At 29.7% G+C, this 16,292-nt stretch overlaps 1 protein-coding gene across 4 annotated transcripts; it reads left to right on the forward strand.

Moving 5' to 3' along the window:
* The first annotated feature begins 4,853 nt into the window (after positions 1-4,853).
* Positions 4,854-15,449, forward strand: LOC122270716 (uncharacterized). Of its 4 annotated transcripts, none has more exons than XM_087166588.1 (4): positions 4,854-5,010; positions 5,112-5,210; positions 12,237-12,342; positions 12,436-14,130. In XM_087166588.1, exons 2-3 carry the CDS (start codon positions 5,125-5,127, stop codon positions 12,331-12,333), a joined length of 183 nt encoding a protein of 60 aa, XP_087022714.1. In that variant the 5' UTR covers positions 4,854-5,010; positions 5,112-5,124; the 3' UTR covers positions 12,334-12,342; positions 12,436-14,130. The 4 variants fall into 4 exon arrangements, with proteins under 4 accessions (XP_087022714.1, XP_087022712.1, XP_087022711.1 ...); XM_087166586.1 differs by lacking the exon at positions 12,436-14,130 and adding an exon at positions 15,344-15,449 and having other exon boundaries at positions 4,864-5,010; XM_087166585.1 differs by lacking the exons at positions 4,854-5,010; positions 12,436-14,130 and adding an exon at positions 15,344-15,449 and having other exon boundaries at positions 5,017-5,210.
* Positions 15,450-16,292: the final 843 nt, after the last annotated feature.

Below are 16,292 nucleotides of genomic sequence, written 5' to 3' on the forward strand. Positions count from 1 at the left end.
ACTTTGTGTTTAAATACCTTTATCTTTTAAAATTGACATGCCTGAAGGGAAAAAGACGGCTCTTTTGAAGAAGAGCTTCATAGTAACATTATTAAAACAACAGTTTGTAAACCTTAAACAAAGCTCTTTTAGATGGAGTGCGCGAAAAGTTTCGCGATGTGAAATCGCAGGAAGATTTATTATATGCTGCAGGTCTGGTACCTTGAATCAAATTTAATTGGTTGGAAGAAAAAGCTAGGGAGGAGGCTACAAAAAAACTGGAAAGAATTGTCCAAGCTGAACACCCTGCTATAACTATAACGTAACAGAAAAAAAAACCAAGGATTTTAAATTTTCTAAAGTTGAAAACATCATGCCAATCACCAGCGACAGAAGAATTTATGGCATACATGAGCTCAAATGTCGAAACCGAAAGCATATCAATTTCGAATCGATATCCAATCGTAAAAAAATTATATGTGAAATATAATACTGCAGTACCTTCTAGCGCTCCCGTGGAGCGCTTATTCAGCGTTGCTAAGCACGTTCTGAGAAATTCTCGCAGCAGACTCAGTGACACCACTTTCGAAATGCAATTATTTTGCAAAATGAATAAAAATATTAATTAGCAAGTTATTTTCATTCATTTTCGAGTTTTATGCATTTATTTAATACATTTCAAATAAAAAATTTAGGATTTTGTTATTACGTTTTTCAATTTTCTGTTTGAACTCACTAATAATACATTTTTTACTAAATACACTTTTACCTAGTACATTTTTTAATAAAATTATGTTCATGCCCGACCTTGTTAAATAACGCCCAGTCAAATCTCTAAGAACTTCAGAACTATTTGTGCTATTGAAAACTATTATAATTACTATTTTAACTCTTGAAAACTCAAAGGTATTAATTTAGCCGCTGATACTAAAATTCGTTTACAAATTTTAATTAATCTGTTAGGCAGAAATGTTCGGAAAATGATTTTCTCGCATGACTTTAACATTAGCCATTGTTACAAATAAAACTGTAGACTGTTCTGTTTCAACTTATACTGCACATTCAATTATTTTTTACTAGCTCAAAGATCACAAAGCTATCTGAAACCTTGTGTTTGCTTTGTTTATGTTTGTGCTTTCAAAACGCGTTTCTATAGAGTAATACAATTTTAAATCAATGGTAATTTAAACAAATAAAAAAAAATTAAAATTAAAATCAATAGATAAAATTTCTTTTTCGTGAAAATCCATAAAAAATTTGATATTAAAATTATATTTGATTTTAAAATTATATTATACGATTATATTATAAAATTATATTATAATATTCTTCCGAATTTGGAAATAAATTAATGTCCATAACTTTCAAAATTAAAAATACTTAAATAAATAACAACAATTTTACAAAAACATCAAAGAACATAAGAATATTATTCAATAAAATTTTAGGTTACTTTAAATTTTCGATTTCCTAGAAATGCACTTTTAAATCGTTACTTTTTTTGTTTAGAACTTGTACTTTTACTTGTACTTTTTACTCGTTACTTTTTAAAATAAGAACTTTTTACTTTTTACTCGTTACTTTTTTTAAAAATACTTGTACTTTTACTCGTTACTTTTTAAAAGTAACGTTGCCATATATGGTTATTAATTCTTTAAAAAAAGAATGCTTTGTGTTTATTCTTTAATTATACATTATTAATTAGTATTAAGTTTCTGCATTAGGGAACGCTGCAAGCTCCATACCGCCTATACTTCCGGGTTACTGTTTCCGTTGTATTTTGAAGCCATTTGGCGTCATTGTGTTTTGAAGTTCTTGCAAACGTGGTATTTGATTACTTATTACTTGCGTTTACAATGCTAACAATACTTGTGTTTACAATGCTTAAAGTGCTAACACTAGCGTAAGATGGTGCACAGCTTGCAACAAGAACAAACAGTAATAAACAAATGGAAAGAGGCCAAATCAGGACTGCCGAAAAGCGAGTTACTCAAAATCTAGCAACCATGTCACCTTTTTTAAAAGTATATCTATAAATAACTAAAATAAATTTTCACTTCTAACTCACCAGAATTACTTAATAACATTAATGTCTTATGGAATACGGCAGATTTGAGCTCAGAAATTATCTAATTTACTTCTTTTAATGAAAACAAAATTATCTGTTTGAAAATATCGCCTTACAGAATAACATGTAGTAAGCAGCTGCAAACTTTTTAACCGGAAATAGAGCAGGTATGGAGTTCGAGATTGTTATTGTTTACATTTATATTCGCCTTATCTGTAGGCGGGACTTATTTTCGCTTGCAGACGTAATGGTTCGCATAAACTTCCGAAGCTACCGGAACTTATTTCTTTTCTAATGTTTTTACTTAGGCTGATTCAATCATCGTTGATTAATAGGAAAAATCCATTTTTAGGAAAAATACATAAAAGTTAAATAAAGGTTCTTTGAATACATAAAAGTTAAAAAAGAAATAAAGGTTCTTTGGAGTGTGTTTGTTTTTAAAGTCTCTAAATAACTCAATATAAAGATCTATACTCAAACATTACCTGGAATTATTACAGAATAAAGCTCTACACTATTTTTTTTTCTTTTAACATAGGATATATTTGTTTCTACTCAGTGATGAAGCAAAGGGTCCATGCTATCCCCCTCCTGAAATTTTGAGTTTAAAAAAAACATATAATCTGAACAAAACGAACTTTTCTGTATATATTTCTTAAAATTTTTCCAAAAATAATTTTTTATCTAATATATACAGTATTCTTATTCTTTAAAATTCAAGATTTCATCAAGCGTAATTTAAAATAAAATTGGTATGTTCCCATAATGTAATGTAAAATTTAAGGTAATATCTGAATAGAGAAACATGACTTTTAACACTAAATAATTCAGATTCGTGTGTGCTATATTTGACATATAAAAAATAAAGTTACTTTAAACCAGAGGTGGCATTTTATGTAGCACACAAACTTAATTTAAATTGAAGAAAAAATTATTTTTTGAAGAAATTTTAAATATAAAAGAATTAGTAAAAATTAAAGCAATACAGAAATCACATTAGTGTTTGTATCCTTGTAAGTTTTCTCCTTATTATTTGCAATTGTAAAATTATTTCATTTAAAAAAAAGTAATTAAATGTAATTTTCTGTTCATTATTTTCTTGCTCATTTAAATACATAAAAATGATGAGCAAAAAATTGTGATTGGTTAAATGTTAGCCATTGTTTAAATTTCACTAGAAGCAATTCAAGATTTTAAAGATAACATCTGTGATATTTGCTAACGTATAGCTTTATTTGATCTAGAAAAAAAAGTTACTGTACGTGTAATAATTCAACAACATTAACACGGTATCACTTATTGACTTGATATAAAATTTATGTTAATAATTGCCATGTTCAGGATTTTTTACACTAAAAGTGGTGCACAAGATGCTCCAGTGTTGACCACCCCTGCTTTAAACAATTAAACTCCCTAAAGAAAAATAAAATGAATGCATTTTAAGAAAATTTGATGAAGTAACATATCTCTTGTTTTTTTTTCTTTTTTTGTTTTAGTGCAGGAATTGAAGATATTGCTTTTATTTAAGAAAGAAAAAAAATATTTCCATCGTGAAGCGTAATTTTTTAAAGAAAATAAAATTTCTGTTACAAATTGACAATAAAGCCACATTTTGTACTTCTTTTAATGTCATATCTAAAAGTTGCAGGTTTTAAGCTGTTCATACTTTTAGAATGCCATGAATAATTAGTATATCTGCGAGGTAAATATATCTTAACTTAATATTTAGCTGCTAGAGACCAGTGTCTTTTAAAAACTTAATTGCATTATTTTTATTAACTTTATTGTATTATTATTTTTAACTCTCCAGAAAAAGGATCAGACAACTGAATATTATTTTTTCTATAATATATATTTTATATTATTTTTTATTGACAATATTTTCTTGTCATCATCATTCAACTTGTGATAATAGGAAAAGCTCATTTAATGAAACAGATTTTTAAATTTCCAAACACTAAACGTTATCAAGATAAGAGAAAACGCCAACAATGTTTGGAAATCTAATGCAAAACATAATAATAAGAAGGTTATGGCGATGTAGCGGAAGTTCGTACGGACCGGTTGAAGTTACTTCCGCTTAACTAGTTGTTTGTTTATTTATGTTGTTGTTGTTGTTGTTCATTTACGTCGCACTAAGGCTGCACAATGGGCTATTGGCGACGGTCTGGGAAACATCCCTGAGGATGATCCGAAGACATTCCATCACAATTTTGATCCTCTGCGGAGGGGATGGCACCCCCGCTTCGGTAGCCCGACGACCTGCGCGAAGTCGAGCACTTTACGGTAGCACAGTTTAACGAGGACCAATACCGCACACCCTCGGTCCCTACGCAGGCTGATCCAAGTGGTCACCCACCCGCACACTGACCGCAGCCAGTGATGCTTGACTTCGGTGATCTGCTGGGAACCGTGTCTTAACGATCAGTCCACTGCGGGACGTTTGTTTATTTAGAAAACGAGGTGAATTGAAAACACCATCCATATGAGAGTTCATGAGTCACAAAATTATTTTAGAACGCTCCGCTGATTTGTTCTCAGATCGTAGTTTAGCGTGTCGTAGTTTTACCGTAGTCACCTTAGCATTCTCACCGAAAGTGGTTGCTGCAATTCAGATCACTGATGAAAATGCAGTTCAGATCACTGATCACTGATTTGGAAACACGATTGGTATAATATTTATTTTCATAAGAAAAAATACGCCAATCAGGTTCTCTTTTTCTGCATTTATAGGTGCGATAACTGCTGGCAACGAGAACCTGATTGGTGAGTTTATTCAGAGGAATTATTTTCAGCAATCTGGGACTTGTTCACATGCGAAAAATTTGTAAGCAGAGAAAATAGGCTTTTAGCAGTGAAAATATCCATGAAACAGGCGGGATTAACTTTTAATTTCTGGCAACAACTAGTACTAGCTCGTTTCTTGAAAGAAAAAAAAGAATTTTTAACCCTTTTCTTCTTATGTAAGTTTGATTCCAAAATTTACGTTATATGAATTAATTTTCACTTCAAACTGTGACATTTTTATCTAAAGTAAGTTGCATCTTATTAATTTTCTTTGCAGAACTGAAGTAATAATGTTCGCTCCTCCACAGTCAAGACCTCGACCACAACCGGGAGTTTTTAATTTCATTAAATCATTTTACGTTGATCCAATGAAATGGTAAGTGTTCTTTCATAGAATATTCTCTCATATAGTCTAACGTGTTGTTCCTAGATAAACCAATGTCTTCATACATTATATTTATTTAAACCGAAAGGCGGGAATATTTCTGCATCGTGATCTGTTGCATCAACTACAGTCACCAAGACGCCAAATGGATTTTAAACTTGAATTTTTTTAATCAAATTGTGAAGTTTCCACCGGGAGTGGCCTATGAGTTATACTCTTCGAGTTGGTGCCTTCTGTAATGATTTTTAATTTCACGCGGTCCTCTGCTCGGAATTTGTACCAGTACTATGTGCAATCAATTCTTGAAGTTGACAATTTAAATTGTATTTGTTTATGAGATATAGTAAAAAAAAAATTAAAAATCGTTTGATAAACATCTAAAAACTTCAATTTTAAGGGAAAGTTGCGCAATGCAGCAGAAATTCCTCAAGAAAATTGAAACCTATAACAAATTGTAGACGAAGAAAACAATAAAAAATATAATGACAACCGAAGCTGACGTCGTCATAAAAATACAAAACCTATTCTTCCAGAGAACACACCAAATGTCTAAAATTTGCTCTCTGTATTCCAAAGGCTTTGCAAGAAGTCCCGAAAAAGAGAATACAAAGTACAGAAGTAAAATATATAAACTAATTACAAAGGGAAAAATAATTTTCAAAAAACCTACTTATAAACATTCCTTTGCCAAAACAAAAGCACACCACATTCAGAAAATCCCAAACCAAATATTTAACAATATATTAGTTAATGGATTAACTAAAAATCCATTAGTTATTAAATAATTTTTAAAAAGACATTCGATAACTTATATTTGCATATTTCCGTTTGTTCCTAAATAATTTCAGGAGTCAAGTTTAATTAATTGCCCTTCAAAACTCATTGATCTCTTTTTCTTCTACAATTAATGTTTGGTTTATTGGTTGGTAACAATATCAATTTACTTTCTGCTGTAGTGTTTGTTTCAAAATTAGTTAAATTAAATTATAGGTTTATTGTACTCAGATTTTTAATTGATCCTTTACTATGAAAAGACACACATATGACTCTTATCTCTGAATGTGTATGAGAGATTAAGTGTTTTATTTTGTGTGTGGGGCGATAAAATCAAGATTTTGGAATATTTGTCAGTCTTTGGAAATGAGTATTTTACTTATCTAGGGCCCACGCTAAGCATTCGCCACCTCACCAAATGTGATAGAATTGTAAATTTTGTCAATAAAATCTTGTTTTAGCGAATGTTTTAATTCACTTGAAGGAAAAATTATATGCAAAAAAAATTTTAAGATTTGCATTTGGCAAAATGTTTTGATTTTAAAGTAATAATTAAAAGAATATGAGTTTGTTATTAAAGTTAGAATGCGATTTGGAATTAGTCTAAAATAAAGTTATAGTTGAGTATAGGAATCTAATGAATATTCGGCCATTGTTCCGTTTTCGGCCCTTTAACTGAATATTTGGTTGGCCAAATATTCTGTGAAGTATTTTTCGGCTGTTTTTTTCTTTTTTGGGATTTGAATTGATTTAATAAAGATATAAGATCATATTTTTTACTTTGCATTATTAGAAGTAGTTTTTACTGATATTTGTTAAATTTTAAAACTTGCAAATTTCTGTTCTGAGAGACAAATTAACAAAAAAGATTTGAAGAATTGAAACTAGATTACTTTATACTGAACTGGGCAAGTTTTTTGGATAACTGGCTTTTTTTTTTTTTTTTTTTTTTTTTTTTAAAATATATATATTAGGCAATTAAATTTTGCAGTTTTTAAAAATTTTTGTTTTAAGAATTGAGAAGAATTGCTATAAGGTTGAAAATTGCTTTGCTTTTTTTTATTTTTTTGCTGGTTTCTGTTTTTATTATAGCGCAACATTTTAATGGCATGTTTCAAATAGATTTAATTCTTTTATTATTACTTTTTTTTCCTGTACGGTAAAACAGATAACATAGAAAGCTGTGATTTTCAACGTTAACATTATTTTTTAAGAAAAATTTTTCTTTGTTTATCTTTTGCCTTCTTGGTTAAGTTTTCTTGGCATTTTTATTATGATAGCATTTATTGAATAGTGTTTCTTATGAATGTTTTTTTTTTCCATCCATTTTATCTAGAAAAACTGTAATTGGAAAGCTAAAGTGGTCTATCATAAATTTTTTGTTCAAAAATTACTGATTTTTATTTTTTGCTTTTGTATGCAATCTTTTTTATATGTATTTTAATGATAGCACAGCATTTCTGATTGACTATATCTAGAAAAATGTTTATATTCCTTCACTGAATATTCTGTATTTGGCCTTTTTTTTCCCTTCCGTACTTCCGATGTTTGGCTATGTTCAGCTATTTGGTCAAATCACTATTCATTACTTCCCTAGTTGAGTTATGCCAAATTGTCCATAGATTCTGGGGATGGCTTTTTCAGTCTTAATTATTTATGCTCATAGAGAAACTATATGATTTTAAAAGAAATTTTAAGATGAGAAATAATTGGCAACTAATCTAAGACAAGGTGGTCAGTTGAGGTTTGTCCCAGCTTATAGATGGTTGCATGCAGGGTTGGCTTTTTGCCAGCAGAAACTGGTTTTTGCCATGCCAGTGGCAGAAACTGGTTATAACCGGTAAAAACTGGCAGAAACTGGTTATAGCCGGTAAAAACTGGCAAAAACTAAAAATACATCTATATTAGTTCTAGTAATTGCTTAATGACATTTTGTTTAAGTAAACTGAAAAATGTAACTCCATATAACTGTAACAAACTTTTTAATTCATTGTTTGTAACTATATATTATTTTGTTTATATTAATTATAAAGAGTGCAGTATATCAAATATTTATATAAAACAAATCGGACCCATTTCCTGAAACTTATTTTTCCTGTCAAGTTTCGACAACTACCCCAGCTGCTACATGGTGGTCCAGTTTTAAAAAATATGCAATGGATGAAAGTTTCACTTATCTTGCTTGTTCCTTGATGGCAATGCCAGCTAGTTCTGCTGAACTTGAGAGAATCTTCTCAAATTTCTCATTCGTGCATAGGCAAATTGAGAAATTGTTTAGGTTTAGAAACTGCATCAAAACTTGTCTTTTGTTATACTTACTGCAGCGTGCAAACAATGTAATATTTTTGATTTTGAATGGTGATAATTTTGTAAATGAATTGTACTTTGTTTAACATTTAATTGTTTTTCCTATGAATTATCCATTGTATGTCAATCTCGGTACTTTAATGTCATTTTCTGAATTTCTGCCACGCCGTTTTTAACCGGTTTCTACCAGTGGTTTTAACCACTTCTGCAAAAACTTGCTAACCTTGGTTCCGTGTAATAAGCTTTTTAAACTGGTATTGGCAAATTACATAAACCTTATGTGTGACCTTTTTGGTTAGGTTGTATTTCTGTTGCAGGTTTATATTTCATTCATGAAAGTGTTAGTCAACTGTTATAATCTTAAAATACATTAATTTTCCTTTTCAAAACTGAAGGGCTGATTGTGCTCCGGAAAAATCCGGATTTCCGGAATTTTCACTAACAGTGATCTGGAAGTTTCCGGACATCGATGGCCCAGACATTTAAAAAAAATCATTGAACACAGAAGCTTCCGGAAATCAAACTTTCAAAGGTGGAACTTAAAAATACAGTTTATTTTATTTTTTTGTAATTGAGAGCCAGGGAGATATTTTATAAGCTTATATTCAGGATGAATTTTTATTTTTTATCAGTAAATAGTTATTATAATCATAAACTCAAGATAGGAAGACATATTTGTAAATTTTAATTACTTCTCCAGGTCATCATAGGTATGTGTAACAGTGTTTTCATCGCAGAAAAAAAAATGGGTGAGAATTTCTCACCCTTTCTCAAAAACAGGGTGAGATTTCAAAAAGTTAAGTGAGATTTCTAAAAAAAAAAAAAAGAGAGAGACTTGAAAAAAAAAATCATTTCTCTAATTATAATACATTTTTAACATCTTCTAATTTTAAAGCATTGAATATTTTTGTTGCATCATATGAAAAATGTTCTACATCTACTTTTTCTTCAGCTATTCTCATTAGGTTGCTCAAATGCGTGTTTGTTTCGTTTTGATCGTTTCGGAGTAGAAAATATTGCCTTTACAAGGTATTTGTCCATCTTACATTAATGCGCAAAAAATTTGAACATCTTACACGGAGAAAGCTTACCTAGGGTAGACATGTGGTTCCAGAGAAATGCGTTCTGAAAGAGGTTTCGTGGTTCAGAGGGATGGTGTTCTGTTGTTCTTAAAGGTTCTGAACAATACTGGTAAATAGGGAAACTAGATAAAGGGGCAGATGTTGAAAATAATGAAAGATCCAGGAAGAAAAGTGTAACAGATTTTATTCTAAATGGCGCAATGAGAAATTTTTTCAAAATGCGAGAAAATCTCGAATTTTGAAATTGGTTTATAGAATGCGCGAATTTCTCGCGGTAATCATTTTTTAATGCGAGAAAAGAAAAAAATATGCGAGATTCTCGCGCTGTAGTGAAAACACTGTGTAAAATTTCAAATATATTTTATGTAAACTAAGAAATATTGAAAAGGGGAGAAAAAAACCTTTTTTAAATTTTTTTCATTTTAAACTGGGTTTGTTTGTTTTTTAACTCAAGAAATTTTCCGAAATTTTGACTTAGGCTCACAATCACCCCTGTTGTATGCATGCTGCTCCTAAAGAGAAAATATATAACTGACACTTTAGTCCAAAGTTCAGCAATCCCATTGTTAGTGGCTGAGCCTACAACTAGGACTGGGCTATAAATCGATGTATCGAGACATATCGATTTAATGCATATATCGGCAAGACGATACAGCGACTTTCATTCAAGGCGATGCATCAGAAATCTGATTTAAGCCGTCGAGTAAAGACAGCGAGCGCAAAACGATATAGCGATATAAGGCACACAAGGAAAGAAGAAAACGATATAGCGATATAAGACTCTTCTCTTACGTTCCGATTTCGACTCGCGCTGTGGAAGATGATGTTCGTTTCGTTATGTTGAAATGGGCTTGTTTGGTGAGCTGTAGAATCAGAATCAGAGTTTTGAGAACATATATCGTTATATCGCATTGTTCCTCTTCGCACCTCTTAGCTTTTATTTTCTCTATCGCGACTTTTCTTGTAGATTATTTTCAGTGGGACTAACTTCGTGTTTGCCGATGCTACCTTGTTCAGAAGGCAATCTATTATTGAAAAGAATATATAAAGAAGAGTTTTTTTTAAAAAACTTCTTTTTATTTTTAAATGTGAAAATTATCGGCAATCTAATTTAGGCGCCCATAAAGAATTGAATTTGTTAGGTTATTTTTTTACTTTCTTTTAATTTATTAAAAACTTTTTGGATGAAACTTCTAATAATTTAATGAGTTTTTATTACTGATTTTAAATTTATAAATCTTGTTGTTTTTATTTTTAGAAATAAAGTTAAAACAAAATTTATTTTTGTCATTTGGATTTGGACATAAGTCAATCAACTTTGCTTATACAAAGAAAATTTGACAAGTTTGCGTATTTTATTCATTTTTTTAAATCATTTAGCACTTCGTTTTATTAGAGAGTATAATAATTTTTAAAAAAAATATTCTTCTCATATTATTTGTTAATTAGCTAAATATATTATCGAATATCACAATTTTTTCAGTTCTAAGAAATTAAATCTTACTTTGTTTTTCGTTCATAATTCAGTCATTATTTAATTTAATTATTCATCTAAAATGATAAGGTCCCGCAGTGGACTGAGTTAAGACACGGTTCCCTGCAGATCACCGAAGTCAAGCATCACTGGCTGCGGTCATTGTGCGGGTGAGTGACCACTTGGATCAGTCTGCGTAGGGACCGAGGGTGTGCGGTATTGGTTCGTTAAACTGTTCTACCGTAAAGTGCTCGACTTCGCGTGCAGGTCGTCGAGCTACCGAAGCGGGGGTGCCATCCCATCTGCAGAGGATCAAAATTGTGATGGCATGTCTTCGGATCATCCTCAGGAATGTTTCCCAGACCGTCGCCAATAGCCCATTGTGCAGCTCTAGTGTGACGTAAATGAACTATAATAACTGAAACGATAATAATAAAAAATAGTGTTTTAAAAGCGTTTTATTTTCTAAAATTTATTTAGCACTTTGTTTTAAACATACAAATCATTTTTAACGTTTCATTTAGAAATCGAACATTACGATCAAACTTAATAACTGTGCAATTATTTATGCATAATAGCATAAGAAAATATTAATTTGCAAAAAACGCTTTAAAAAAATTTTAACACTTCGTTTTACGCGTATTATGAATTTCTAAATAAACATTTCAATAAATATTTTAAGTAAGATTTGTACATTGTAGTCAATTTATTTAATATCTTTCTTAAGCAAAACATATATATCTTCAAATTTAGAAATTGATTTAAATCAATCTGAGTATGAAGTTTTGATAGAAATCTGACATTCTGTACCTTACAAGTAAATGAAATTCAAAAATACTATATCGCGATGCATCACGATATATAATTTCTAATATCGCCCAGTCCTACCTACAACCAGCTGATTTTTTAAAACTCAGAAAATAGGTGAACGCAGTGACATTAGGAAATCTTAATGTAGTTTTGTTAGAACCGAAATTACTAATATTACTTAATGATAATTATTTGAATATAGTTATGCGTATAACTATTAATACTAATGTGCATGTATGTATAATTTTTGTCAAGAATAAATAAAAATATTAAATAGCTGACTGATTTCGTATATTTAAGAAAATTATTCTATTATCAAAAATGTAATAAGCTTGCATATACTTTTGGATTGTGTGCACAGATACTTTGTTTTTATCTTACTATTTCTGGGTACGAAAATTTGGGAGACATGACAGATTTCTTAACAGGTGACATATTTACTGTATGTAATATTTTGAGCCAAATTTTGTAAATTTTAGGAACCATTGTTAAGTGTCTATTTCTTTTGTATTTTCAATTTTAGAGAGCTATTTTAATTCTACTTTTCTACTAATCTGTAATTTTTTTCAGGAGTTTAATCAAAACTTGGGGAGTGTTTGCATTTGGTGTTTATATATCAAAAGAAATTTGCAGTATAGATTTTAATAGTCCTCCTGTTGCACCATAACTTGTCTAGGTGATTATGATTTGTTTTACATTCAATATTTCATTACTAATAACCTCATTTTTATAAATTGTGATATCTAATCTTTCTATTTTTATTAAATAGGTTCGTTGTGATGTAATGCTACACTAGTATTAATCTGATAGTATTTATGGTGTTATTTATCATTTTTTGACTTCTCTGTTTTTCAAATTTTGATGTTTTTAATATAATGTACGGATTTTGATTTCTAGTTATTACTTTTTTTCACATTCAGTTTTTGACAATTTCATTGTAATTTTTTGTCTGTTGGTCAGTTTTTTTGGAAGTTATAATTTTTTTGGCCCTTTTCACATTATTTTTCTAATGCCAATATTTTAAATGCAATGTTATCACAATGTTCTAATTTTCATTTCGAGTAATCACTTTCAGGCAAATTCTATTTGCGACAATTTAAGCATGTTGATTCTATGGTTGATAACTTTCTTGGAAGTTATTTTCAATATGATGCTAGTTATGGTTAACTAGATATGGTTATTACGTTTGTAATTTATCAATCGAGGTCAGGCATGTCATTTTTCAGAATTCATTGCTTTTAAGCGTTGCTTAGAGTTTTTATGTAGTAATGCACTAATATCTCAAAAATTGGCATCTCTGTGTTATTTCAGTAATTTTCATTATGATTGAACCATGTCTCTTGTTGAGGTGCATATTTGCAGCTTCTTATTATTGTACTTAAATTTTGTATTGACAACATGTCTCTAAAAACTCAGGAGATGTTTCATAATACCCATTACAAGATGCATTTTTATTACAAATTGCAAGGTGTTTTATTTTAAAGAAATTTTTTTAATTAAAATTTATTGCTGTAAATTTAATTAAAAACTTGGAATAGTTAAATGTAAAATTTATTGCAGTAAGATTTTAATTATCAAATGATTATGATAATATTGAAATGTATGAATAAAATAATATTTTCAGTTTTCTATGCTTTTCTAAAAAAATTCATATATATTTTTTTTGTTAATTTTATCACTGAAGAAAAAAATCATATTTCTTTATTTTTTTTGCGGGGGGGGGGGCATGTTAGTCTCAATATTTTTGATATACTTCTACCCATGCCTTTTAGTTATTAAAAATATATTTAATGACACATATATTTTTGTTTAAAATGTTTTTATACAAATTTTGATTAAAATTATAAAAGATTTGAATTGCATTTATTAATAACAGCTTTATGTTTACAAAGAAGATAGATAAATAAATTTAACTTGTAACTCTGCAGTTTAAATTGAATGCTAAAATTATTTCATTTCTTAAATCTATATTAAAAATATTATTAGAGTTGTTTTGGGTGTTCAACATAATGTTACATTTTGTTTTGCTGTGCAAAAACTTTGGCATCTGGGAACTTAAAATTACTAAAGTGTATTAGAAAATGTGTAGGTGGTATATTGAAATAAAAAAATTTGTGTTCACTTGTTTAAGAATTATTGACTGTTAAACTATAAGTAACCTTTATGTGTATATTTGATGTGATGATGAGCAATTTTTAATGCTTTTTTGCTTTAAGTGATTGCTTGTCCATTGTTTTAGAAGTTTATTTATTTCAAAATCTCTATTTTATATTCCCGTTCTTGAGTTGATGTTGAAAGTAAGAAAAAAATAAGATTTTGCTAGCTATGACATCTTAAAATTTGCATTGATTTTTAAAAATATAAATCGGAATTCTAGAGTTTACAAAAGATAAATAGTTCACGATTTGATGTAATTATTATATTGTTAACAAATAAAATTACTATTTCATTTTAATGTGCAAAACATTCTGTTTTCCTGAGTTAAAATTTTTTTCAAGTACGATTGATTCTTTTTCAGATGCAGGTAATCTTTTAATTTTTTTACAATTAGCATGTTGACTGCTGCGTCACCCATATTGTGGTGGTGCTTCTTTGACTACTTGCGAACGATATTGTGAATTGACTAGTTTTGAAGGACTTGTATTTGAAAAGATATTTCATAGAAAGTAATGCAACTATTGAATTGTTATGAAAGTAATACAAAAATGATTTAAGAAAATTATTGTGAGCCTTGTAAAAGTTTTCTTGTTCACTGCTATTTGACACACTAAGAAATAAGTTTTCTGTTTGAAATTTCATTGAATCAGGGTAGAGATTTTAAATTGTACTCCTCTTTACTTGGCAAAGATTCATACTGATAGTGTAAAGTGGCAAGATGAAAAACAGCAACTTTCACAAATAAGCAAATATGATACCATGCAAACAAACTGAGCGAGATATTCTTGTGACCATCAGAGTCTCTCATTATTAAAATATCAATGGGAGTACTTATCAGAATATGCTTCGTACAGCAGCACGTGTGGCCTGAAGGATATTTCACTGTAAATGTGTGCTGCAGTCAATGTATTAACAACATGGGCTTGCTTACAATTATCAGGGGTCTGTCTAGGTTTTTCTGAAAGGTACCTATTTTGGGAAAATTTAGACATAATTTGTGAAAAATTAAAAATTATATTAAAATATCAACACAAAAACATGGTAAAAATATAGATTTAATGTTTCTTAACGGATACAAAAACAAAATTTTAAGGAAAAGTATTTTGTGAAACTACCGTTTTAAATAAAATTGAATTTGTGAAGGTACCGCTAAACAGTAGCAAATTCGGCCTGGGCAGACCCCTGATTATGATTGTCATTTTTGTTATTAACTAAGTGAAGACAGCTAATCATTAAGAAATAAGTGCATGATATTATCAAAAATCATCTACAGCTCTAGAAAATGTTGACATTTACAAAAGTGTAGAATTACATTATACATACAAACCTTAACTAAAACACTGGAATAATCCAGTGAGCAAGGAAAACAGTTCAAAAAGAACTGTAAAAGCTATTTTAGGGGTTAGTGAGGACAGCGAGCAAAGGGTAGGGGCCCTTATTTTAACAAAAAGAATGTTTTTATTTTCAAAAACTCCACTGCTTCAACGAGATTTCATTGTAATATAAACTTATTTTTTCAGGCGGGGATAAAGAGCCATCAACGTTTAAGAAGATTGTATATATTTAGGAGAGTAAATTGAATTATTTAATGTATAAGTATTGTAGCTTAATAAATTTCTTTGTTTAGATTTGTCTTATTATTTGTGCTATACAGTTTAGAAAACTCTGTTTAGATAACTCATTATTATAGTTCATTTGATTGAGTCTCGTAAAATAGTAGAATAATATTGTTTAAATGCAGGTTGAAAGAACGTTTTCTAATTATTTTGAACAGTTCAAAAATAAAATACATCCTGATTTGCAATAAAAGTTGGTACCCATCTTTGTCTTCGATGTCCCATAGTTATAAAGAAGTTACAGTTAACAAACATTTGTTAAATATGTGTGAATAAAAGTATAAATGCAAAGTCTGTGGCTTTTGGAAAAAGTTATTGTCCTTGTTTAAAATAATTTTTAAGGAGTCCAGTAGTTACTTCTATTCTAGAAACGTTGTACAGAATGATGACTGAAAGCAACTTTGCATAGATTGTTTGTGCTTAGATATGTCGTTTTTAGGACCTATACCTCAAGGGGTTTACCTTTCTTAAGGTAAACACGGGTGTCACAATCCCGAGGTCCCTAGTGACGTTCTCCAACATTAAGTCCCATCAGTAAACTATACTTTGAATCATTTTAATTTTGTACACTAAGTCTATATAAGAAACAAGTACTTTTTTAACCCTCTTTTGCTGCACTGTTGAGCTCGCATAGATAACCTCCCTCTATAGTCCTGTTAGTGCCCTTTCTTCAGTCCGTAACCGGGGCTAGAAGTTAGTTCCCAATACTTAGAAATTTAGCAAAAACTAATAGTTATATAACAATATACATGTACATAGGAAATTACATTAAGTGGCCAAATGAGTGAATAATACAATACGATCTTTACAATGTAACAATCACGATTTAAACGCTTTTAAATATACAAAATTA

The sequence above is a fragment of the Parasteatoda tepidariorum genome, chromosome 6, assembly GCF_982258835.1.
Source record: "Parasteatoda tepidariorum strain Cologne lab strain chromosome 6, Ptep-v5.0, whole genome shotgun sequence".
In the NCBI taxonomy this organism is placed as follows: domain Eukaryota; kingdom Metazoa; phylum Arthropoda; class Arachnida; order Araneae; family Theridiidae; genus Parasteatoda; species Parasteatoda tepidariorum.

What these genes read in the sequence shown, in the direction of transcription:
- LOC122270716 (XM_087166588.1), top strand. Translation starts at nt 5,125, where the DNA reads ATGTTCGCTCCTCCACAGTCAAGACCTCGACCACAACCGGGAGTTTTT. An exon ending in TACGTTGATCCAATGAAATG is followed by an intron (nt 5,211 to 12,236) that starts GTAAGTGTTCTT and finishes AATTTTTTTCAG; the next exon opens with GAGTTTAATCAAAACTTGGG.